The 25,847-nt window shown below is 48.6% G+C and overlaps 1 protein-coding gene across 2 annotated transcripts in view; it reads left to right on the top strand.

Annotated features, from left to right (window-relative positions):
* Positions 1-244: 244 nt before the first annotated feature.
* The window catches only part of TMOD1 (tropomodulin 1), a 29,829-nt gene continuing 4,226 nt past the window's right edge, over positions 245-25,847 (top strand). The window contains exons 1-8 of one of the 2 annotated variants that reach the window (XM_034072608.1): positions 245-262; positions 12,075-12,238; positions 14,093-14,249; positions 17,419-17,538; positions 21,384-21,473; positions 21,813-21,943; positions 23,899-24,006; positions 25,430-25,573. In XM_034072608.1, the coding sequence (XP_033928499.1) occupies positions 12,119-12,238; positions 14,093-14,249; positions 17,419-17,538; positions 21,384-21,473; positions 21,813-21,943; positions 23,899-24,006; positions 25,430-25,573 (870 nt within the window). In that variant the 5' untranslated portion in view covers positions 245-262; positions 12,075-12,118. Of the gene's footprint in view, positions 263-9,625; positions 9,735-12,074; positions 12,239-14,092; positions 14,250-17,418; positions 17,539-21,383; positions 21,474-21,812; positions 21,944-23,898; positions 24,007-25,429; positions 25,574-25,847 lie in introns of those variants that run through there. The other variant, XM_005141478.4, reaches the window with a different exon arrangement.

Genomic DNA, 25,847 nt, shown 5'->3' with positions numbered 1-25,847 from the left:
TGAGGGGTCGCCTGCGCTCACTGCGCCCTGCGCCGGTCGCTCCGAGCGCGCTGTGCAGGCGCGGGGTCAGCACCCGCTGTGGGGGCCGAGACGGGCACAGCTGTCGGCGGCCGGGAGGGGCGGCGGGGCAGGGCCCCGCTGAGTGACGGCCGGGACGGGGCTGGGGCTGGGGCCGCGGCCGGCCCCCCGCCCCCCGCAGCGGCGCAGGAGGACGCGCCGCCCGGGCTCGGCTCGGCTCGGCTCGGCTCGGCTCACGAGTGCGGTAAGCGCGCGGAGGGGTGGTGGGCCCGTCCCGGCCCGGCCCTTATCTGGGCACGGTTATTTGGCCGGCACCGGGCTGCACCGGCCCGACATAAATAGCGGCCGCCTCCGCGCTGCGAGCGACCGGCAGCGCGCACTGTGCGCGGCTGCCGTGCGTGTCTGTCCGTCTAGCTATGTGTCTGTCTGTCCGCCTGCCTGCCTGCCGGGTGGCCGTGCAGGGTCGGGGCGCTGCGCTCCCCGGGGATGCGCGGAGCCGCCGGTGCGGCTGTGCCCCGGTGCAGCCGCCGGCACCCCGCCGGGACGCGGTCACGCGGAGCGGGTCGGGGATTCCGCGGGCAGTGCCGGGAGCTGCGGGACGTCCCGGAGCCTGTTGCGGAGGGCGCCGGTAGTCGCGTTTTGTCGCTGTTACGTTTGTAACCCTGTGAGCCCTGGTGGGAAGTAGTTCTCCAGGGCATGGATCAGTAGAAAGCTGCTCTGCTTTTGTATGGGAAAGGTGGAAATCAGTGGGGAGGGGAAAAGATTCCTTGAGTCCTTGTGGCGTGTTTTCTATGGGTCGGGCTCTGTCCATCTTGAGTTAGTCACTTACTTGCTTTGGAAGGTGCTGCCTATCTCAAAGATAACTTTCCTTCACTCTGCTGGACGCAGTGTCTGCCCCCAGTCACGAGCCATCCTGATGTACTCATCTGATGGCTTCTGCTTCTGAAGCCATCGTGCATGGTTTGTGGGGCAGAACCCGTTGCCCACTGCCCCCTGCTCTGGACCCCTAGGCAGAGGTCCTGTCTCTTGTTGCTTTACATCTTTCCTTGAGAATTGGGCTTTGAGCCAGAAAGGTGCTCAGCCACGTGGCTGCAGCTATTTTTAGGTCTATGTAAAATCCCTTCTTAGAGTGTGACTCGCCAGCTCACGTGGGAATGCATTCCTCCCTTCTCATCAAAGAGACAAGATCTGTGCTGAGAGGTGGCACCTTCTCTCAGCCTGTCTGATAGAGGAAAAAATAGTGAACAGCCTTCTGAGCAAGCCAGCCCTGCTTCAGGTTATGGTAGTGAGCCCTTCCTCTTTTGTCTGCTTGGAAGGACGAGCTGGGGTACAACATTAAAGCCAAGCACTGCCTTGCCAGCACCGTGGTGCCCGGAGCCAAATGCCTTTAGCAGTGGTGTAGAAGAGCCTGCACCGTTAGCTATTGCACACTTTCTACCTATTGTATCCTAGTGTACATGTATGTGGGCATTCTGACAGATGTGCTGCATTGTATGCTTGCTGCTGCTCATTTCAAGATCTCTGTTTTTCTCCCATCAGGGCTCTCTATTTGTACTATTGTTGCTTTTCCCCTTTCAGCATTGCTTTGTTTTGCAGCCTGGCCCGTCTTGTTCTTTTCTCCACGTTTTTCAGCTGTGGTAGAAGAGTCTGCTAGCTTTTCTCCAGATAACGTGGTTTTGCACAGTATTAGGCATATATTGCTGCCTCCCATCCTGCTTGTTAATTTGGGAAGATCAACCCAGATGTGGAGATAGCCTGGTCTGTCTCATTCCTTATTTCCTTTGCTCATGTTTTACTTTCATTCACTGTAAGGATAGTTTGATTTACCTTTTCAGGAGATCCTGAATGATCTCTTTGTAAGAAGCATCTGTCCCGTTGCCTGGTGTGTAACTGCACCCCTCAGAGCGATGTGCTGCTGAATGTGATGTTTGTAGATGAATTGTTTTTACTTTCCTGTTTTCCAAGCATGTGGAGCTGTTGTGAAAGCCCAAGGGGCAGAGGCTGGCATCTGCTTTCTGGCTTTTTTCCTCTGTAGGTGATGACCATTTGTGAATTGTGAATGAGGAAGACTCTGTCTTCACCTCTCTATTCCAGGCGAGGCTTTGTAGTCAAAGTTTACTTTGACTCTTAGAAGAAACAGGAGATAAAGACTGTGTTCCATAGCTCCATGCTCTTGAGCGGCCACATGTGTTTTGTCACAGAACTGCACTGCTGCTGGTGGCTCAGTAGTTCTCTGGTCCACTCGCAGCTCACAGGAGATCTCTCCTCGGCCATGGAGGTTGTGGCTCCATATGGCCTACGTTTAGAAACCCACAGAGGTGGAAACCCCACTTCCCCAGTGCCCTGTCTAAGAGCTTCATCGCCTTCCTGGGAGGGCATTCTTCCTACTTGTTGATGGTGAATGAGATAAACATATATCAGAGGCTGTCCTGGGTCAGACCAAAGTGGGTCCAATCCAGGATACTCTCTGGCTGGCAGCAGTGGGTAGCAGATGTGCTGGGAGATGTGTGGAAAAGCAGGAATGCCTCTCCAGTGCTCTGCCCCATCACAGCACTGTGCTATTTAATAGCTCTCATAGCTGGAGGTGGTATCTTTGTTTCTTCAAGCATTGAAGGGCTGAGTAAGGGTCTCACCTCTGTTAAATGTCTCATTCAGATTTGGTGCATAGTGTACAGCACGTGCTCATTGCTGCTGGAACCATACTTGTTTTGTTCCAGTGTTCATTAAGCATCAACATGTCTAGGGCATATTAGTGGCACCTTGAGAAAGCATTTAACTTTCAATTCCTCTGCCTCAGCCGCACTAGCAGTGAGGTGGGATCAGGAATATGCAGATGTAGGTGTGTTACTAACACGTCATTGTGCTTTGCTTTGGGTTGTCTGCCAGGGCCTTTGATTTACAGGACATTGCCATCGCCTGTGGAAGTGTCCAACTGCCTGCTCAGTGCAAGACAGAAGCCTTTCTGCTCCTGTGTTCACATGGCATCCTTAGGTTCAGCTGCTCCCTTCAGCTGGAGTGTGCCAAAGAGGCAGGAGTCCATCTGAGGAGTAACAGAAGTTCAGGCAAGGAACCCAAGGATCCCTTTTCAGAGAAGGCTGGCTGTGATGTTTCCAAGTGGAAGGGATCAGTTACAGAGCAAGAACTGGTGTCACTAATGACTCAAGTGTACCCACACCTCTTTTATAGAGATTAGTAGTTAACCAAATAAGTACATCAGAGGTGCATCAGAGAACCTCACACCAAATAGGAGAACCCATAACTGTATTTACAAGTGTGTCCCTTAAAAGTATGCATGTGTTTCTACACGGAAGGTGCAGCTGGGATGGCTTGTGTTTGCACTTAGGCAGGGTTTGATGCCGTTACATGTGGCCTGGTCACCAGACATCCAGGTGGTTTTCTGGATGGCCCTGATAAGATAGGCCATGTGGTAAGAGCAGCACTGAGTTGTGTGACTGCAGGGGCGTTGAGGAGAGGAGGGCCAGGAGAGTGCAACCAGTGTAAGACTTCCCTCAGCATCAGAGGGTGAAGGGAGAGATCACAGAATCATTGGGGTTGGAAGGGACCTCTGGAGATCATTTAGTCCACTCCCCACCAAGGCAGTGCCAAGCCATTGGTCAAGCACAGGGAGCTTTCCCTACTGCATGGATGACCTTGGAGAACAACCTGTTTGCTGTGAGACTGTCAAGTGCAAGGATGGGAATGTCCACACTGGCATGGGAATGAGGCTGCAGCATCAGTAAGTGTTGTCTACAGCATATTGATCTTCATTGTTTCAGGCTTCTGGGTGGTGACAGTGACTCCAGATAGCATTACGTGTTTTGCATGCTGACATGTCATCTAGAGAGGCAGAAGTCACAGTGTGCTTTGATACATCCAAGATGTCTCATTTGAGACGTTTCTTTTCAAATAGAAATTCCATAGTGTCTTAGGTTGCTGGTTGTGAGATTTTTAACAAACCAGAGGAAATCCAGATCTTCCTTGGGAAAGTCGTGAGTTTCCTGAAGGGGCAGCGGATTCCCTGTTAGAATTCACTAGGCAGGAGCCTCTTGCAAGGAGCCAAGATGGCCTCAGTCTTTCTAGTTGATGGCTGGCTTGCCTGGCCCAATGAGGATGAGTGCTGAGCTCTGTTTTCTGCATCTGGTGTCAGAGCTTCTCATTGTTTGGAGCAGTCTTTTCTCTGTCCACTCTTCTCATCCAGGGCATGCATGTGCTGGCACTGCCCAGCTCTGCAGGGGAAAGGCTAAAGGACAAAGGTACACCTGATGGGTGCTGCTTGCTGAGCAGGGGATGCAGACATCAGCCACCTCCTGTGCTCTGTTGTATTGATGCTTGTCTATTCCACAAACTGCACAAGGGCTTCTCAGTGTGAGAAAACTGCAGAGCAAAGTATTATTGTGGTCTGGAGGTTGAGTGACTCACTCTCATGCTGAAAAAGCCAGGGGCTTAGCCAAGGTGACCTTCAGCCGTGTCTGAGCTCATGATGGTTTAACAACAGTTTGCTTCAGGGGAAGGCAGTTAAAACCCCTTGTGTTGAACTAGAATTGGGATTCAAACTTGAATCACAGCAGTGAGGACTTTGCTTCAGTTGGGTAAATGAAGTGAGTGCAGAAACCAAGTGTTTGAGAAATGCAGGGGATCAGCTTGGAGCCAGTTCCCATCCTGTGAGATCACCTCCGGGCATCCAGAGGAGGAGCCTGCAGTTGGACAGACCTGTGCATTCTTCTGGTACCACATCACAGAAAGTTTAGATGGGCAAGGACTTCTGGAAGCTTGTGGTCCAGTGCTCTCCTCTGAGCAGGAGGAGAACCTGACCCAGCCCCAGAGCTAGGTCAGGTTGCCCAGTGCATTTCCCAGTTGAGCATCAAATACAAAGGATGGAGATTCCACCACCACTGTGGCCCCTGTACCAGGGTTACACCACTCTCACAAAAGGCAGTTTTCCTCTTGCCACAGCTTGCTCTCATTGCTCATTCCCTTCTCCAGTGCACCTCTGAGGAAAGCCTGATTCTGTCTTCTCTCAAAATCCTTTCCCTTTAGGCAGTGGATGATTGCAATTAGATCCCACTGCATCCTTCTTCAGGCTGAAGAAGTCCAGTTGCCTCCATTTCTCCTTGCAACTTCTGTGTCCCTGCCTCCTTGCCCATCCTGACAGCCCTGCACTGGAGCCTCTTCAGCATTGTCAAGACCTATCTTCTTCTGGGGGGCATCAAACTGGACTTCAGTGGCGCTAAGCAGAGGAGCATGCCCTATGTGGACCTCCTGACTGTATGCCTTCCAGTGCAGCTTGGACTGCGAATCCAGTGCAGAGTGTAGGATGTCTCTTGTAGCTTTAACAAGACATTTCAACATCTTGTACATTCAAGGTGGTGATGCAGAGTGCAAGTAGACCACTGGTGCTTGACACTGCAGCCTGGTCTGCATTTATGGCTTGTTAAAAAGACTATTTCCTCTCTGGCTGAGAAAATGAGATCAGCCTAACAAATAATCTACAAAAAAATGAGAAGGACGCCATTCCCTTAAAAGTACTGTGTTTAGGTATTTATCTTCCTCTTATTTCTCCAAGCTGAAGATTCGACATTCACCAAGAGCAAAGTGTGTCAATGTGCAGTGGGGTAAACTTCTGAATGCCTGTACTGCAGGTATGCAGTATGTGGTCACCTGGAAGGCTTGTGCTGGGCTCTGGTTGTGTCTTCAGAGAAGGAATCTGTGTGCTGGGGGGGGGAGCATTCCTGTACCAGCACACCTGCATTCGCTTCCCTTGTGACCAGGGAAACTAGCGGTAAGAAGCACCAGCGGTTAAGCCTTTGTATGTGTAAGGCTGTGTGATGACACTGGGGACAGATTTAGGTCTTCCTGTACCCTGCTCTGGTTTCCTACTGGGTTTTGCAGAATTGGCGTAGACTCACATGTTTAGATATGGCTGCAGAAGGGACCAATGTGCAGCTTTCCCTCTGTTGTCATTGGATCTGGCTGTAGTTTGTTGGTCCCTTCTTGGAACTCCTGGGAGCTGGGGATGTTGGAGTGCTCAATGACTCAAACAGCAGGGCAGCTGTGGAGAGCTCAGACTCTTGCACACCAGCACACAAATATGCTGGGGTGCAAGCCCAGGGTTTGCAAGTTGTCCCATGAGCAGCAGAACCACCAGAGACTCACTTTTTGGTGCATTAATGTCCTTCCTCCCTACATCCCCACTGTATCTGCCCCAGCACCAACACTTGCGATGAATCTCCCTTCCCCAGGTGCTTCTTGTACTCCCTGCCCACACAGCTCCCTGCAAATGGGCCAGCTCCCTCCATTCACTGTCAGATAAAGGAGGTGCTTAGGCTTGCTCCACATCACACCTCTGCTGATGGACCCTTTGCACACATGTGCACCTTGACAAGAAATCATGGTTTGAGTCCTGCATCAGATATTATTGGAGTTAGCCGATGGCTTTGAGGTTTATGAGAGGACTGAAAGGCCATGTAAAAATACAGTCTGCATTCAAGAAACCAGCTGCAGCTGATTTGCTTCTCCTACCTGCACAGCATGTGTCTTGGATTTACACCGGGGTGATTCACTGTGGTATAAGTGTACACACAGACAGTACTTAACTTCTCTTGAGCTAACAGGAGATGGTCACTTGGGGGATGTGTAGTTTCTCAAAAAAAGCCCTGATGTTTGTCTTAGAAGTAAAAAAAATAAAGAAAAAATAAAAAGTAGAAAGAAATTATGGAGCTGCAGAGGGGTTGATAGAAGTTAGTTTGTTATTTTCATCCTGTAAAATAATAGCTCTGAAATTTGATTGAGATTTATACTTCAGCTATGAAAAAATCTCATACATAAATCTCATAAATCAAAACCCTGCATGAGTCAAATAGGAGCTCTTCTTGAGCTGGTATATTCTCACAAGATTAACTCCTGCATCTGAGGCTGCTGAAGGAGAGCTTCCATCCTGAATGCACTTTTGTCTTCAGACTCGGCAGAAGAATCATTGATACCTGTGCTGGTGATGCTGCTTGGCTGCCTCCTTGTCTGAGACACCAAGCCCTCAGCTTGCTTTCCAAATTCAAAGCACTTAAAAAGCTTCCCAGTGGATTTGAGGGTTGGCTGGCGATGTGCATTTCTTTAGCTGTGGCTTTCACTGGGGGCAGAGTACCCAGGGTTCCCATCCTTTATGCCTTTTGCTGGCAATTCAGTGTGGCTGGTGTCTTGTGATGCACCAAGCCCTCCTCCTGATGCTGAAGCCTGCTACAAAACACTGAAGCTAGGGCTTGGCTTGGACTGATAACAGAATTTATTGCCAAAAAGCCCTGTATCTTGGCTGAGATTTGTTGCTCTTCTTCCCTCTGCATATATGGAAAAGGGTTTCTGTAGTTTCCGTGCTGGTGCACATTGGAGATTGTGCAGGTAGAGGCTGGGCTTCCCAGCAGGAACACATGTGAGCCCATCATCACATTACACAGCACCCAGGGGAAATCAGGCTTCATGTTTCCTCTGTGACACCTTTGTGTTTCCTTGGACTCTGCCTTGCTTGCTGCTTGTACCTATTGCTTTACCCAGTTCTGCTTTCTCATTTGTTCTTTTCCCTGGGGTTACCAGAGCACTGGGGGATGATCCTGCCCATCTCCTGACCTGGCAATACCTGTGCAGCTCTGCAGCCTCCCCCCACAGCCTGTTGCAGCCTGAGCCTGTTGCTGCCCTGTGCTGGCCCTCCCTGCATGCACACCTGAGAACTGTGAGCATGGATGTGAGGAAAAACTCCTTATGACAAGGGTGGTGAAACACGGTCACAGGCTGCCCAGAGAGGTGGTGGATGTGCCATCCCTGGAGACATTCAGGGCCAGGCTGGATGTGGTTCTGGGTAACCTTATCTAGTGTACAATGTCCCTGCTCATTGCAGGGGAGTTGGACTAGATGAGCTTTGAAGGTCTTTTCCAGACCAAACCGTTCCATGATTCTCTGACCATGTCCCTGTGCCTGTTCTGTGCTGTGGATGGGACACTCTGATCCCATGTGGATCACCTTCCCACGTCTCCACTGGTTCCCTACAGGGGGGTCGGTGCTACTCTCAGTGTCCCAGAAAGGCATATTGCTGTAGGGGGTTGTACAGCTGTAGAGCAGTGAAAGGAGTATTTCCAGTGTCATATGGGATGCTTTTCATTTTCACTTGTTCTACAACACCCATTTGTTCAGTGGGTTTGGATCATTCAGAAAGAAACTGTCCCACACCCATCATAATCCCAAATGTTGTCTTTTTTTTTTTTTTTTTGCTGTTGTTGATTTATTTTGTCTTCCTATATTCATTATAGGAACAGTCTTCCGTGTAGATGACCTATGGTGTATGTTCATCTCCCACATGATTTAATTTTCCTCCTTGAGCCTTTTTATTGATCTTCATGTGTACCAACTTGTGTTCTCTTCAGTCTTACCAAGTGCAAGTGTTTGGGCTGTCTTCTCATGTGTCTGATGAAAACTTTGGACAATGAGACCAAATACATTGTTGTCTTTGTAGTCAATATGAATTTCAATTTTTGGAGGAGTTAAAGTTGTAATAACATCAGTTCTGTGCAGCTCCTGTGTGCTACATATATATTTTGCTGTGCTGCTTCCCTCATTGATTGAATCAAAAGTGTTGAGGTAGGTTTAATGAAAATAGCAAGAAATACAAGCTGCTGTCTTAGGAAGGCATTGATAGTAGACTTGATGGAACAGATTTGTCGTGACAGGGTTAACTCTTATGGATGTGCTGGATTTCACATTTGGGTGTGATATTGAGTTGTGCTGCAGGTTTTGGGTTGCTTTGGAGTGCAAGTGGGGGCAACCTTTGTTAAACAATGTCTGAAGCCTAGCAGGGGTCAGGAAGAGCTGTTTGTGGCGGTGGCTGTTCCAGCACATTGTATAAGTGAAAACAGTTATGCTCAGGCAGAATTTACCCACTTTATTATTTCTGGCAGTACAAAGCCCTCTGGCCATTTACAGCAGATCATAGAATTGCAGAATACCAAGTTGGAAGGGACCTCAAGGATCCTTGGCAAAAGCACAGCCTGGACAAGATAGCCCAGCACCCTTTCCCACTAAATCTTAGAAGCACTCAACAATGAGGAGTCCACCACTTCCCTGTGGAGATTATTCCAATGGCTGATTGTTCTCATTGTGACACATTTCCAAGATAAAGACTCTGGACTATTTTGCTGACAAAAACTAGAAGAGGAATAAAACTGTCACATGAAAGATGGGCTATTTTGTGTTTTATCCCAGGACTCCTTAGCATGAGAGGGTAGGAGAGGCCAGGGATGTGGAGGTAAGGGGGAGCAAGTAAACCTGCTGATGCTGGAGGCTGCAGCCAGCAGGTTTGGTCCAGTGGCATGGAGCGGTACCCAGTACCCTGCACCATGGCGTGATGTGCTCGCTGCAGCAGCTCTGGGGTTGTTGGTACTGTGTGGCTGCACCAGTGAGTCTGAGAACCCTGTCCCATCCCAACAGCTCTGCTTGGGGTACATAGGGAACAGAACTCTCCCCATGGGGATTTGGGCCATGCTTCAACAGGCTCTGCACCTGTCCTCACCCCTCAGGGCCTTTGCTATATGCAGCCCGGGCTTCATATCTCTGCAGGATGCTTTGAAACCCGAAGCGCTTTCCAGAAGCGTTCCCTGTGCGCACTGACATCCGACGTCTGTCCTGCCTTTCGCCTCTCGGTGCTGAAAGTCTCCGTCCTTCTGGCAGGAGGCAACAAGGTCAGTACTGCTGAGCTCCATCCCAGCTGAGCCGCCATGGCTAGAAAGGGGCTGGGACTTCCTCAGGAGTGGTTGTCCACACGTCACCAAGATGGAGGTTGCCATGTGCGTGGCAGCTGTGGGTATTTTAAGCTGTTAGAGGGAATTTATCAGCACAGGGTGGGTTATCCACTGCCATCCTGCCTGCTCTTAGCTCTGTCTGCTTCCACAGCAAGGGAGTCAAAACTAAGACTTGAATATGAACTACAGGCTAGTAGTGGTTTGTGTGCTTTAAGCTAAGGTTGCAGTGGGATGGCACACCTCCAAATCCAAGTCCAGGCTGCTTTTCTAGGGTCTCTCTCATCAGAATAATAAATTGCTGTAATGACAAGCATTTGTTCCATTTGTTCTTCATAGAATCAGAGAATGATTTGGGCTGGAAAGGACCTTAAGATCATCCAGTTCCAACACCCCTGCCATTGGCAGGGACACCTTCCACTCGACTATGTTGCTCAAAGCCCCATCTAACCTGGCCTGGCCTCGCTGGATGATCGTGATAAAGGTTCTGTTTCTCTCTGTGCCCACCAGAAGGGTAGCCCTGCTGGGGCTGAGCTGCTGGAAGTGACTCCTAGCCTGACCCATGCACGGTTACATGGCTGCTGCACATCAGTCCTGCGGCTCAAGGTGCCTTGCACTACCTGCTGCAGGGATTGGTAAAGCGCAGGAGTGCTGGAGTCCCCGCTGCCTTGCTTATCCAAACCCACCATTGCTTCTGCTTCCTCCTTCACCCTCTGCTACCCTTGACCCTGGTGCCTGCAGGTTGACTGTATGGAGCAAATCATCCACAAAAAGCTGGTTTTTACCCTCTGCAGCAGCCTCGGGGACTGTTCCTCCCATCCAGGAGGCAATGTTTCCTGGTGCTCCACCTCCTAAGCGGTGAGTGGTAGGAATGTGAGTGATGCAAGAATTGCCATCAGACCAGCAGGACACCAAAGGTCTGACCAAATGACAGCTCTAAATTTAAGGGCTTGCTGGGAGGCCATGTGTGTGTTAGTGTGCCCTTTTGTGACCAAGCTAAAGATAATTCTCCTATCTGGATCAGCAGCTGCACATAAAGAGACTTCTCCGCTAATGAAGAGTGATCATGAAAACATGGAACTGTCCTAAGAGTATGGGCAAAGCTGGAGAGATGTGACTTGGGGTAGGGCCCTGAAACTCTGCAGAAGCTGAAAAGAGGCCATTTATTGAAACTCAGTTTGGCTCCTTGAGAAAATGAGCAGGCCTTGCTGTTATCTTAATGTAAATGCCACTTGAGAGAATAACAGGACTTCTGTAACCTGTAGGAAAAGCCAGTTTAAATTACCCAGAGTTCAATACCCTCTGCAAAAATGGAGTCAAAGACCCCTATATGTGCAGACTGTTTATGGAAATTTCAGCAAAAAAGCAGGATCGAACACATTTTTGTGTGTTGTAGTGAGTGTATGTTTAACCCATTTGCGTATTTTAAACACATTGACCTTTGTAGATCTACTACAGTCTTTCAGAGCTGGCAGAGGTCCAGTTTCATGCATGTGATTGTGTATGGCATTTTATAGTAGGAGACATGGGATGAACCCCTGGGTCAGAAGGGCTTATCCAGATAGGTCAGTTAGTACATTACTCCTGCTACTCGTCTTGAAGGGTTGGTTTAGATGTGCAGTAACGCTCGGGTCAGCTGCTTAGCTTACAGCAGCACAAACACGTGTTCTCTTGGGGAAGGTGGGTCACTAAACAGCATGTTCAACTGGCAGCTTCCTGAACACAAGTGGATAATACTTCCTGATCTCCTTCTGGCCTTAAAACATGAGGAGGAGTGCTGCACTGCAGCCTTGTGGAGGCTTGCAGGGCTCAGAGGTACTCAGTGATGCCACTGAGTACGATATGTTTTCACATCTGGTGACTAGTTATCTCTAGTGCCATGTGCAGAGAGTTGTTTCTGGGGGCTTGTGAAGGCATGAGAGCTGCAGTCTATGGTTTTTCATTTATTGTCTTTCAAGGAAATAAATGCCCAGGACACTTTGTTAATATTTGGTATCATTTGACAACTGTAGCCAGGATCCTGTACAAAGTACTTCCTAAGTGCTGCCCTGTAAGCCTGTGGTGGGGCAATGTGCTAGTGAAGTTGTGCCACTCTCAGGAGCATGGGCTGTTACTTGCATGTAGGATATGGACGGGGGGGGTCTGAGCAATCTTGGCTTTGAAGTCAGCCACGCTTTAGGCATAAATCTTCTGCAACTCTGTGGTATTTGGCATTCCCCAGCCAGACGGGCCACCGTGTCGTGTTTCGTGTGCTCAGTGTTATGCTTCTTGATGTCTTTTCAGGTCCTCTTTCAGCGTAAAAGTGAGATTCACGAGACTCCTCTAAGATGTCGTACAGAAAGGAGCTAGAAAAATACCGAGACCTGGATGAGGACAAGATCCTTGGAGCTTTGACAGAGGAGGAGCTCAGGAAGTTAGAAGATGAACTGGAAGAGCTGGATCCTGATGTAAGTAATCTTTACATGGGATTTCTAGGTGATACATCTCTGTATTTGCAGGGGAATGGGCTGAACTAGTAATCTGTATCTAAGTGGGATCCTGTGCAAAGCCTGTACTCAGTGCAAGGGTGGAGGAGACTGGCCACGGGTGAGCAGCAGTTTTGCTACCACAAGCACGTGCGACTTTGTTTCTGTGATACTCCTCTGCCTTTGCCCCAGTGTGCACACTCCGCTGTGATTTACAGCACCAGTGTAAGCCAGTACTGGTGCAGCATGGTAAACTTGCAGAAACAGGATCTCTTGCTTCTGATCAGGCCACCTTGGAAGGAATGTTTTGAGATTTGTGGATTGTTTGGAGGTTATTTTCATAGCAAACTTCAAACAGTCTGTATTTTTCTCCATTTAGGCAGAAATCCAAATCCCAGAGTTTTACTTAAAGGAACAATTGCTTTTTATCAATCTCCCAATATTAGCAAGAGCTACACATGTGCAAACACTGGGGCTGCTGATGCCAAGCAATGAAAGCCGTTTGGAGGCAGCAGTCCTGTGGCCCCAGCAGGGGATGCGCAGAGCCAACTGGCAGGCCGCTGCATTACGGCAGCATTAGATGATGAGGCTGAGCACTGCCAAGTGAGAGATTGTTCCTGCCACAAGCAGTTAGTGTTCCTGGGGGAAATGATGGGCAGTGGTGATTGCATGATCAGTATTTTTAATTGCAGTGCAGGAAAATAATTAAGGGGAGCAGGCTGGCTCCCAGGACGAAGCATATGTGTGGGCTGATGGGTTGGTTACAGCTGACGTGGGAGACGCAGTCAGGCAGTGTGCAGTGAAGGGTGCATAAAGGTAAAAACATCTGCCACTGTAGGTGTAGCTTGAATACAGGAGTTAGAGTACAGATATTGCATGTTCATCCCTCGCAGCATGAAGCCTGAGGAAGCAAGCTGTTTCCTACACCTCCTTCCTTGTGCATTAGCGCAGTTCTCCTCTCTTGCCTCCCAAGGTTGCGCAAGCCTAATTGCTTCCTATTAGTCATTGTCCTTCCCAGGATTTTCACTGATAAAAATTTTAATTATAATGAATTACTTTTATTAGGCAGGCATGGAAATATCAGTGTGGTGTTCAAAATCACCTTGGATGTCTTAAAAAGTAAATGTTGACTTCTATCCAGCAAAGCTTTAAAGAACATACTTAGTGCCAAATCTGGGAATAGTCTTACTTACTGCATTAAGGCTGTTCTATATTTACACATAAGCAGGTGCTTACGTGCCGCATGTGTCAAGAACAAAGTAACTTCCCATGGTGGCTAATGTGACTGAATAATGAGGCAGTTTTCAGAAGGGCTGAGGTTTGCAGGGGGTTTATTCTGAATGGAGGTACCTTCTCTGTAGTTTTGTGATGGACATGGAGGAGAACACCTCAGCTCTCCGCTTTGCTCTGTGAAAGACCATGGATTTCCCTGAACTGTTTTTTGTTTGGACACATGGGGCATGTGGGCTCTTTGGCATGCACATATAGGGAGAAGATCACTTGAGTTTAGCAGCTTGGTTCTGATGCTGTAACTGTTGTGAAGAGGCAGCAGAAATGGTGAGGGTGGGGAAGAGGCTAGGAATAGCAGGAGGTGATGACTGAGAGCTCCCAGAGAAAGCTGCTGTTGTGGAGAAACGCCCACTTGGCAGCATGGAGATCTTGCAGAGGAGCCAGAATTTGAAATGGTAGGGGGAAGGAGCATTACATGTCGTACATTAAGTGGGAATTGGTTAGATCAAGTTAACATTCCACAGAAAGACAAGGAAATTGGAGAGGGGAGAGGTTTGATGGATGAAGCCTGCAGAGATAACCTGTGTTTCTCCCCTTTCTGCCCAGAACGCACTGCTGCCAGCAGGGCTCAGGCAGCGGGATCAGACACGAAAGCCACCAACTGGCCCATTCAAAAGGGAGGAACTCATGGCCCACCTAGAAAAGCAGGCAAAGGACGTTAAAGACAGAGAAGACTTGGTTCCTTTCACGGGTGAAAAGAGAGGTACGGTCAACCTTTGCACCACACTCTGTGTGTTGTGATGAAGGGACAGCACATGCACAACAAAAGGGCTGTGCCTGACCAGCATGGCTAAGCACGACTTCATTTTGACAGCACTGGGGTGGTGGATCTGCTGTCTAGCTCCAGCCCACGCTGGCTGATAAACTGGGGTGTGCCCAAGAGGTTGATATGCTTGCTGATTTGGGTACCATCTGGTAAGTGAAGGACAAAGGCTGTACCACTGTGCAGCCTCTTTCCATCCCCATCCCACTGCAGCTGTATCAAACTCTGGGGTAGACATCGTCTTCTGTCCTCTCTTGTTCCTCCTTTGCCCTGTGAGCTCTGGAGGCTGCACTCTGTCTTCCAACACTACCTTTCATCCCCCATCCTTACATTCTGAACTTCATCTTGTTATAGAGACACCCCACAGTTCCCCTCAGCTGTGAGGATCTCAACAGTTCCTATCTAGTCTTCATCACCTCTTGACAAACCCAGCCCCATTTCCCAGTCTTTTGCAGTTTGTGTGTTTCTGTCTCCCTGCATCATATGCTGTACCTCTACTCTGTGGTCCTGGGGCTTTTGAGAAAATGGTTTGCTCTGCCTCTTCTCTTGCCTCTCCTTCTGGCATCTTTTTCTGTTCTCCTGGGACGTGTTGTATTATCCAAAGGACTTTCCTGCTCCTGTTAGCCCTCTGAATATCACCTGATGTGAGACATGGTCCAGTCTAACCCTTGCCTCTGGATTTCAGCTGCTTCTCAGCAGCTTTTTTCTGGTGTTGTCTCCCCCTGTACCATGATCCCCCTGCAGCAGATTTGGTTGCGTGCTGCTCTCACTACTGGTTGCCTCATGTCAAAAAGAGGTGTATGAAAATTTTAGCATGTGAACATGCTTCCCAGTTGTGGTGTTTCTCAAAGCTGCCTCCTTACTGATCCACATAGCTTGCTGTGAAAGACCTTGTGTTAAATCTGTCCATTTAATAAAACTGGAGGTAGTAATTGTACAAAAAAAGGCAAGAATAAAAAAAAAGTGCTTTCCTTGAAAGAAGTAATTGAAAAGAGTAAATTGGGTGCTATCAGGAAGAGTGATTTAGCAACTTGAAGTGTACCCTAGCCCAGCAGGTAATAGCAGCGTTCAGCAGGAGGTGAAAGTATTTCATGCATTTTCAGCCTTCAGCTGCTGGTCTGAGCTAATCATATTTCAATCTGATGTGATCTCAAACACATTAAATATATTTTACTTGTAACACACAGCTAAGTGAAGACATTACTTACAGTGACTGTGAGACAGAGGTACTAAATTATATATTCACAGGTGTGGAAATAAATCACTGCATTTGCAGTTCAGAGGGTGATTTACTAGCTTGTGGGAGGTGATCTCCCTGGCCATGCTGCTGGACAGAGTAGGGGTTGATGCGTGCATACACGCTGCGATATGATATATAATTCTATGTTTGAAGGCACCTATCAATTTAAAGTTCAAACTAGTAATGAAGCATGACTGAGATATGAAACTTTCTACAGTTAAACACCGTAAGTTTCAATGGCACTGAGATGTCAAGAGGAGTTGCTGCGTGATGGCAGAATTAAGCTGCCCTGTTTTTCCTGTTCCCTGCTGAACTGACCAGATGGTGTGCAGTTTGCTGAGCCACATGTCCAGTGGGACAGTGGCTCCAGGTTCCCACACCACAGCAGAGCTGCGGGTAGCAGCCCTCCACAGGCAGGGTACCAAGAAGGTGCCTGGCGGTGCAGGCACACATGACACTGCCTATTTTTGTGAGAGCAGCTATGTCCCAGGAGACAGATTCCTGCCCTCTTCATCAGGGTGGCAGTGCGCAGGCAGGAGATGGGCTGTTTTGAATAAGGCTGTTTATAGCAGCCTCTATTTCAAACCAGGGGAGCCTGAAGCGCAGTTGCTTTTTCCTTGAGTCTAAATTTAGCCCCTTCTGCTTCTGCACATCCCTGAGCAGCAGGATCTTTTTTTCTCCCTTTTGGTGCTGCTGACTCTGGTTTCAGAGGGTGACAGAAATAGTCCTGGCTGGTATGCCAGGCTGAGAGCTTTGCACTCGCTATCTCCCTGCACTGATCCTGGATTATCTCAGGGGAGGGGACTGCTCTGGGATCCCTCCTCCCACCCTGCAGCAGCAATGGGTTTACCCAGCAGACTGCTCCCTGCTGTGGTGGTATGAAACACCACAAGCTTCATCCTGTGTGTTCTTCAGTGGCAGCACGGGCAGCACAGGTAGGTGCCCTGCTGTGAAATCCCAGACCTTCACAAATAGATCTGCCCACCCCCTGGCGCTGCGAGCAGTGGGAGCTGGGAGCATTGCATTCAGTGCTGTGAACCCTTCCCGATGCCCACTGCTCATTGGGATGCAGCCAGCTTTGGCAGAGAAGGCATTGTGGCTTGCCTGGTGATCATCCTGGGCCTGGGGTCTGACAGGAGCCTACGGCATTCAGAGATGGACTGGAGCTGTGCCACTTGCTGCACAGCCCCTTATCCATATGGGCAGGCCTTCATAGGAAAGGGCCTCAAACAAGCATCTGAGTTGGCAACTTTAAGTTACAAGCTGTACCTGTTGCTTTGCACCTCTGACCTGTTACTGTCCTGGAAGATAGAGCATTGAGGTCTCCATCTGGCATGCCCTCTGTGTTTCTCTCCCTCCCAGCCCTAATGTTGAGCTCAATGAGCTGCCCCAAACCTGCTTCTCTTTGGACCCCATGTAGCAGCAGGAGCTGTCTCCCTGGCAGCTGCACAGTGCTGGACCCAGGATCCTGGCCCCTCTGGTCCATGTGAGTGCTGGCAAATCTCCATCCCTTTCATGCAGCCTTCAAAGAAGTGAAGTCCAGGGTCCAGCATAGCTTTCTGACTGCTGTGTGTTGGACCATCATTGTCCTGTACAAACAGGCTTTTGTAGGTGCAGCCTCTGTGCTGGTGAAAGAGCCCAGCTCCACAGTTGGAGGTATCTGGCATGTGCTTCCTGGCTCACACCACAGCATAACTCAGGCCAGCCTAATGGGAAGGGATTCAGCATCTGCTCCAGTTTTTCTCTAGATCTTTGTGTCCCCATGTCCTTTCCACTGTACAGATCTCACCCATGGAAATGCATCTGCACCACTAATTGTAAGTCAGGTGCTATAGCTATACTGAGAGTGACCTTGTTTTGCATTTATAGGAAAAGCTTGGATCCCCAAGCAGAAGCCGATGGATCCTGTTTTGGAAAGTGTGACTCTGGAGCCAGAACTGGAGGAAGCCCTTGCTAATGCCTCTGATGCAGAGCTCTGTGACATTGCTGGTAAAATAGTTTCACCTGAATCGAAAAGTTGTTTGACTACTAGTTTCTTTTTGTTTGTTCTTTCATGGTAAATGGGCTGTTCAACGTTTTGCCATTAATCTGGATGCTGGCAAGTTTGGACAGGATTTGTTTCTTCATTAAAAATGAGAAGTGTATGTTTAAAGTTACTCTCAGCTCTTGTAATTTAATCAGCAGCATAGACCAAAGCTGAGGAGAGAGAAGAATCGTAGAATCAGCTAGGTTGGAAAAGACCTTTAATGTCATCCAGTCCAACCTTTAACCCAGGACTGCCAAGTCACTAAACCATATCACTGAGGGCCTCATCTACACGGTTTTTGAACACTTCCAGGGAGAGTGATTCCACCCCTGCCCTGGGCAGCCTGTTCCAGTGCCCGATCAACCTCTCTGTGAGGAAATGTTTCCTAATATCCAATCTAAACCTTCCCTGGCACAGCTTGAGGCTGTTACCTCTTGTCCTATCAACATCCTTTCAGGCAGGTGTAGAGAACAATAAGGTCCCCCGTGAGTCTTCTCCAGACAGGCCATCCAACCAGTTTCCAACCCAGTAAAGTTTGGAAAGAGTTCTCCTATCCAGGCCATGAGCAGCCAGTTTCTCCAGGAGACTGCTGTGGGAGGCAGTGTCAAATGTGCTATTAAAGTCCAAACAGACAATGTCCACAGCCTTCCCCTAATCAACCAGGCATTTATCAAGGGAGCAGAGTGTGCTCTTTAATCGCTTTTGCTGACTGTGTCACTGAATCTTGCAAATTGCAGCCTGTCACCTTCAGGAGTGTAGGTTTTTTCAAGTCAAATCTCTGGAAACAATCAAGCAGACCAAGTGAGAATGTGGATTTCTTGTGTAATATAACAGCTGTCTCGTTAGAGTCAACTTGCAATGGATGTGCAGGGATGTGATTTGTTAAGAAGCTTTTCCAGCTCGTTGTAAAGCCATGGTTTCATAGCAATTTGTGCGGTCAGTCAGTTTTGTGAGTGTTAGTTCACAGCTGGGAGAATCCAGCACTGAAAGGTTGGTGCACTTGATGACTGAGAAGCAGGTTGCAAGCTGGAGATGGTGGCAGAGCAATTTCAGGTGCCCCGTTCAAGCCCTGACAGTGAGCTCTCCACCAGGAGGCTCAGTGAGCCGAGGATGGGCATGGTCCCTACCTACGTGAGGGGCTTACACCTCCATGCTAGGCAGGTTTAAGCAGTGTCCCATTGCTGCTTTTCTGGCACTGTTGTCTGAATGGATGTGACCTGCAAGCCTCTTTGCTCTGCCACTTCAGAGGTGACAGTATTGATATCTTGCCGAAGCCAGTAACGTGGACTTAGCTCTGTGACTGGGATCATATATATCTTGGCCAAAGGAGCATGTGAACATCCCTGTCATTGTTCAGTGTTATTCTCAGACTAACACCGAAGCACAGCACTGTACCAGCTGCTAGGGAGAAAATTAACTCTGTCCCAGCTGAGACCAGGACAACCTCTTGGTAATTTACTGAGCTCACACATCCTTTCTGGTGCAGCAGTCAATGAGTATTTCAGTGCTACTGGTTCTTCTTCCAGTTCCATTTCCTTCAGACTTCCATACTCCCTAGCAGTATCCTCCTTGCCGGAAGTCTGTAAGATAGCCTGTACAGTAACCACCCCAACTAGACATCTTCTGCATAATAATACCATATTCCGCCTTAGAAATGTGTTTCTGCATTAAGGACTCCAGCATACATACCCTGGCCACGCACTGCATCCCTGGGTTTTGCTCTGTACTTCTAGAGCCCTATGAAGCCCTGTCCTATAAAATTTGCCTTTCTAAATTCCAGATCTGTGCAGCACTTATTTTCACAGAGAAATGCTGTTTTGGGGCACCTTGTTCTACAGTTGTTGGAAGAATGCACTTGAAGTGGCAGCAGGAGAACTGATGAGATACGAGCTGTGCTGAAACCTCAATATTGACAGTGGCAGTGTTGCTTCTGCCTGTTTAGCAAGGCTCACTTATAGGAACTCCTTTTGCTCCTGCCCATTTAGCAGGGCTCATTGTCAGCCATGATGTATTGGATCCCTTCCTTGGCAAGGCCAGTTGGCTAGCTCTTGTGGGTGGCTCCCATTAGGACCTGGAAGGTCTCCTGGGTCTTTGGTCAGCTGGGGGAGGCAGAAATTCTTCTTGAGCTCTTTTGGATAATACACAGCAAGCACCAGATTTTCAAACAGCAGGTCCCTTTTGTCTACCAGCACAGGCTCTAGCCCACAAAACCCTGCATGGTCGTAACAGCAGATCCTTCCCTCTGTTCACAGCCCTGGCTGGTGGAGAGATTCTGTTGTCAGAGTAAGCTGTGTTTGGGGCATATGTGTGTCCCCAAAATGCTGAGCCTGCAATTTATTCCTGTGAACTGTTTTGTACTTCTGAAAGTTCCAACTGTGAGTACATGGCAGAGAAGGGGTCCAGCTAAAATACAAACAGCAAACCCAGAGTGCCCAGCCTCACTCAGACTTTGAGATGGAGGCTGCTGGACTCTATGAAATCCAGTTAGGGATGTGCTAAGGAGTGGATGGTGGTGTTTGTTCACATCCTTTGCTGCAGGCTGTTCTGCTTGTGCAACCCAGACCTGGAGTTACAGTGAGCTGACACCATAGTAGATGTTATTCATGTTATGGACCTCAAGAATAGCCTTCTCCTGCAACTCCTGGCCCTTCTTGGCCAAGCACTGAGAAAATGGTGGTAGACTGATGTCAACCAAGCATCAGAGGAGCCGCTCATAGGAAAGCAAAGTGCCTTTGTGGTGGCATGTTTGAATTTTGGGGAGTTATGTCCTTTATTTATTTTAGCCACTGTGCACATCTGGAGGCCAAGATTTCTTCAAATGTGTCTGTTTATAGCAAGTGTTCACATGTCTGCATTTTTCTTTAGAAAGTCACATAATTGTAAAAGAAAGGTTGATTAAAAAGCCAGTTTATTTTCAAACACAAGCTTCCTGTGAGTAGCAGAATTATTTTTAAAACAGAACCTTTGCCCAAATGTTTCTAAGCCATTGGCTTCCCACTGCTCATTTGCAGCTGGCACGAATGTCAGCAGATCCCCTTGGGCATGTTTCAGTGTGCATTTGCATATTGGTTTTGCAGCTATGAGCCTGAGGTACACAAACTGGCAGAAGTTCAGCTTTCAGTCTCCTACAATCTTTGACTTTTGTTCATACCATCACTTTCTGCATTTTGTCTGAGCCAGCAGAGCTCTAGCTTCTTTAGCTTCTTACACTGTCAGCTTCCAAGCTTACACAGATCAATTCAAAGCACACCACCACCACTGCCCTGCTCATTGTTGAGTAAAAACATAGAGTGCATTGCTCTGCTTCAGGTGGCAGTCACCACCTTGTATGTTGCTGCCTGAGGGGTCAGTTTGGCTCTGCATGGGAAGCAGCACATCTCACACACTGACTGTCACAGTGAGTGGCACGTGCCCAAAGGGGACAAGGATGTGCGGGCTCCTGCTGGACTGGACCCTTTAGGTTAAATCCTGCCAATGGCAATTTTAGTGTTTTATTGTCTTCCCCTCACTATTTTTGTGTGACACTGAATCAAGTTGGCTGCTAAGAAGCCTTGGCTGTTTGTCTGTTGTTCACAAGATCCTCTTCTCCTATGAATTGTGCTACATTGGAATAAACAAGGGAGCATTTCTGAGCCCTGTTGTGTATCTATGACAGCTGGAAGGCTTGGTTGCTCCTTTGTATGTTGGTCTGTGCTTGTCCAGGGAAAGGTGATGTGCTAAAGACCCTCATCCCAGGAAGCACAGCGTGTATGCATCTTTTTCTGGCTTTGGAGCCTGTAGTAACTCATGTTCTTCTCTTTTTCTGTAGCCATCCTTGGTATGCACACCTTGATGAGTAATCAGCAGTACTATGAGGCACTGGGGAGCACCACCATTGTGAACAAAGAGGGGCTCAACAGTAAGTGATTTAGAGTGTCAGCAGCTACAGCATTTGGCTTTGAAGCTGCTAGCAGAGGCAAAGTGGGAATTATTTTTAGGCTGAATGCCCTCCATCACCCTGGTTTGGAGCCGGAGAGCACTTAGCAGCAGGCACCCTGTCCTGTGCCAGCTGGCCCCAGTGATAGGCAGCATTAGTGTATATACATGAGCACAGGTGGAGGTGATGAATGCTTGTTCAGTCTCTCATTTTGAACCTGTGTGTCCAGTCATGCTTCCCTCTCCCAACACTGCTTCTGGAAGAGACCATACTGCTGCTCAGGGTGCTTTCTGTTTCACATGTCTTGCTTGTCACTTGCAGGTGTTATTAAGCCCACACAGTACAAACCAGTTCCTGATGAGGAACCAAACTCAACGGATGTGGAAGAAACTCTGAAGCGAATACAAAGCAATGATCCTGACCTTGAGGAAGTCAACCTTAATAATATTATGGTATTTGCTCCTTTCTACTCTCCTTAGTAACAGAACCAAATATTTGATACACAGAAGGCAGAAACCAAGTCTATTTTGCTGCACAGTGATACCGTAACATTGTGTGTAGCCAGACAAGGAATGCCAGTGCCTTCTATCTCTGTTTTGGGCGACAGGGATTGTTACCTGCTGTGGAGCAATGGTGTGGGGTTGGTAGCAGGAGGACTTCTATAGGTGCCTGAAAGAGACGAGCTGTGTTTAGGGTAGTGTGGGAGACCCATCTCCAGCCTATCTGGCTAAAAGCATTCTAGGTTGCTTTAAGGGTTTAGTCAGGCACATTTTGGGGGCAGGGGGCTCTTTCTGTTCAGATAAAATGGTGTGAGGAAGAAGGAAAAATCCCAACACTTCCAATGACAATATGAAGAAACCTCCTTTCTTGCAGATAGCCCCCTCTGCCTCCCACCCATCCCTTCTCTGGGACACCTTTACCTCCTGTAGAAAGCAAATCAGGGCACCAGTTCTCAGTTGGCTGTGGGACACATACACTTATTTCCATCTGTCCCCCTGACTCCAGGATCACCATCCCATGGGCTCTGTTGAATGGTGATCACATATTCAAATAGCAAGAATGCGATTAATTGCACATGCACGTTAAAAACACTTGTGCCATGCCACCTGCACCTTTCTGTAAGGAAAAGATTTTTACTGTTGTGTACTTGATTCTGGCTAGTGACCCTGTAGGTCCCTTGAGGACAGCAGGCTGAGGATCTGGCAGGCAGGCACTTCTGTGTATGTTGGACTCCTGACTTTGGGACATGGTTTGGAGAACTGGGTAGCAGTGGAAATGGTAAACTGCTGGCCTCTGTGTTATGGCTTTGACTATAGGTGACTCCACACAGTGAGATCCCGATGGTGTGGCAAGAACTCCAAGGTGAGGATGCCACTTAAAATTTTAGTCAGGGAAAAACCTCTGCATCTGAAAAGGGCATCTGGAGTGCTGGATAAGTGAAAAATACTCACTTTGCAGGAACCAAAATAAGCAGCGTAGATACATTAGCCTGAAAGAAGTTGTGTAAAGCAATCAACCAGAGTTGTCTGTGGTTTGTACTACAAGGAGATGGTTTCATATCTTTCTGGATCAAGCCCCATAAGTGGAAATTTTCCTGAACATGACATTAATATTGCTCAGTGCTGTCATTTGTATTAAAAAGTGCAGGAGCAGCACTTTGTAGGCTCATGGATCTTAGTTACATACATCCCTGCAGCACCTGTGCTCCTAAGTAGATGAGTTTCTGGGAAATTAAATTAAACAGCAGGGACACTGTAGCTTCAGATCAAAGCAGTGAGCTATCAGCAGAGTGGGAAATTGAATTGTAGAATCACAGACTGGTTTGGGTTGGAAAGGACCTTAAATCTCACCCAGTTCCAACCCCCTGCCATGGGCAGGGACACCTTGCACTACACCAGGTTGCTCCAAGCCCCATCCAACCCGGCCTTGAACACTGCCAGGGATGAAGCAGCCACAGCTTCTCTGGGCACCCTGTGCCAGCGCCTCAGCACCCTCACAGGGAAGAGCTTCTGCCTGAGAGCTCAGTCTCCCCTCTGTCAGTTAAAAGTCATCCCCCTTGTGCTGTCACTACCTACCCTTGTAAAAAGTCCCTCGTCAGATTTCTTGTCAGCCCCTTTAGGCACTGGGAGCTGCTCTAAGGTATCCCTGGATCCTTCTCCTCTCCTGGCTGAACAAGCCCAGCTCTCTCAGCCTTTTTTTGTTGGAGAGGGGAAGAAGTTGCCATGCTCCTTAAGCAACACTGAATATAGGAATAGAATTTGCAAGAACATTTATCAACCCCTTCTTAAATTACTTCTGTGCATTTGGTGATTTGACTTGGGTAAGAAATTTAAGTATCACCTAAGCGTATCACATGTTTCTTCCTATGGCTAATGGCCTAACAGGTTTTCTGCACTGCTTTTCACAGAATATTCCCATACCAACTCTAAAAGCTTTTGCGGAAGCTCTGAAAAATAACACCTATGTGAAGAAGTTCACTATAGTTGGGACACGGAGCAACGATCCTGTTGCTTTTGTAAGTACTGTTGGCTCATTGCCTTGACGTTGTGACAGTATCTTTGGAGTGACTGAGTGACTGCTTTTGCACCTCATGTCACGTCTGGCATACTCTGTGCCTCTGGTGTTTGGTGCTAGTGAAAGCCAGCAACAGACAGGACATTTGTGGAGATTTGGGACAGATGTGTGGAGGTTTCAGGGCGCAATTCTTTAATCCCATTTGGTCTCGTATTTGTCCTCAAGGATCTCCCAGAAAGCAGGTGGGAGACAAAAACTGACTTTCTAGCAGCACTTTGTAAAAGCAGTACGTCTCTTATCCTACCCTCTTAGCCACCCCTATGGTTTCTGTTGGTACAAAGACATGCACTGCTGTGTGCACACCATCTTTACCCTCACATGCGTCTGCTCCAGCTCTTTCATATATTCCTTTGTGCAGACCCATGCAAAAGCAGGACTGCATTTCTTTTGTGGGTAATAAAGGGTCTTTCTGGCTGCTGCAAGTTGTCTTTCTAAAATATCAGTAGGGATGCAGGGAGGTGCTCAGCCTGTCCCTCTTACTGCCATCCAAGCTGCATCCTTGCACACGCCTCCAGCACCACCGCAACTGATTTTTGCTCTTCTTCACCCTGCCTACCTACACACACACACGTGCACACATGTTGCCTGTTAGGAAAAACCCTTCGTTTTGGAGGGCAGGTGTAACCCTCACAGTATTTCAGGCACTCTGGACTGGGGAAGATGCTTGTGCAGGCAGCACTGGTGCTGTTTGAGGGCCCTTGGAACACTGTGCAGGAGCCAAGTGCTGTGTGAACATGTACGGGCCAGCCCAGCTACTTGGACATTGCCTGCTGGTCCTTCTGCTTCATGGCATAGATGGGTGCTCCCATGCAGCTTATGAAATGAGATTGTCAGATCAGAACAGGGTGGGCTGGGAGTGTGCCAGCCCTCTTCTGATCTTACTTGCTGAGGGAAGCAGAAGTGATTAATATGGTTGTGATGCTACTTGGGAAGATACCTTGGATGTGGGGAATCCCTTGTTGTTCAAGACAGATGCTCTTCTCTGTGCCTGCTGTGATAGAAAGTATCTCAGCCCATGCAGAAGGAGCAGTGCAGAAAGGAGGCAGTGATGAAGCTGGACAGCATCCCTGCCATCACCATACTGGCTTTAGAGGTGAAGCTGTCACAGGGCATTCATAGGTGTGGACTGCTTCTTTTTGGGGTGGCCCTAAGGGTTTGTCCATACAAGGTTTCGCTGTGGCCTCCCACATGCTCATGTTCAGGAATCCCTTTCACCCTACACAGAGCTCTCCCATCTGGTGGTGGTGAAACTGCACAGCACGCGGGGTCCTCACAATGCCCTCTGGAGGCAAGGTGAGCTGAACCCCTGCTGCTGAACCCCTGAACTCTCACTGCCAGCTCTTCCTGCTCCCCTCTGCCCGCAGGCACTGGCAGAAATGCTGAAGGTCAACAACACGCTGAAGAGCCTGAACGTGGAGTCCAACTTCATTTCTGGGTCCGGGATCCTGGCTGTTGTGGAAGCACTCCAGGGCAACACCTCTCTGGTAGAGCTGCGCATCGACAACCAGGTAAAGCCTGTGCCAGCAGGAGCTGTGACCAAATGAACGTGTCCTGGGTACAGCAAACTGAGTGGCTGGTCAAGGTGGAGGGTGGCAGCCCACCACCACTGCCAGGCTGCACTGAAGATGTTTCAGCCCCTTGTTCCTGCTGCAGTTCCTCAGCAGCATCTGCTACTACACAGTTATTAGCTTCCTGTGGTGCTTGCGTTGCCCTGGAGGGTGTTAATGCAGCTGTCCACACCTCTCCATTATCACAGCTTGTTCTGAGCTCTTGCAGAGACTT

Source organism: Melopsittacus undulatus, chromosome Z (assembly GCF_012275295.1).
Source record: "Melopsittacus undulatus isolate bMelUnd1 chromosome Z, bMelUnd1.mat.Z, whole genome shotgun sequence".
Lineage (NCBI taxonomy): Eukaryota > Metazoa > Chordata > Aves > Psittaciformes > Psittaculidae > Melopsittacus > Melopsittacus undulatus.
The sequence above is the reverse complement of the archived record's forward strand: the minus strand, read 5'-3'. Positions and strand labels throughout refer to the sequence as shown.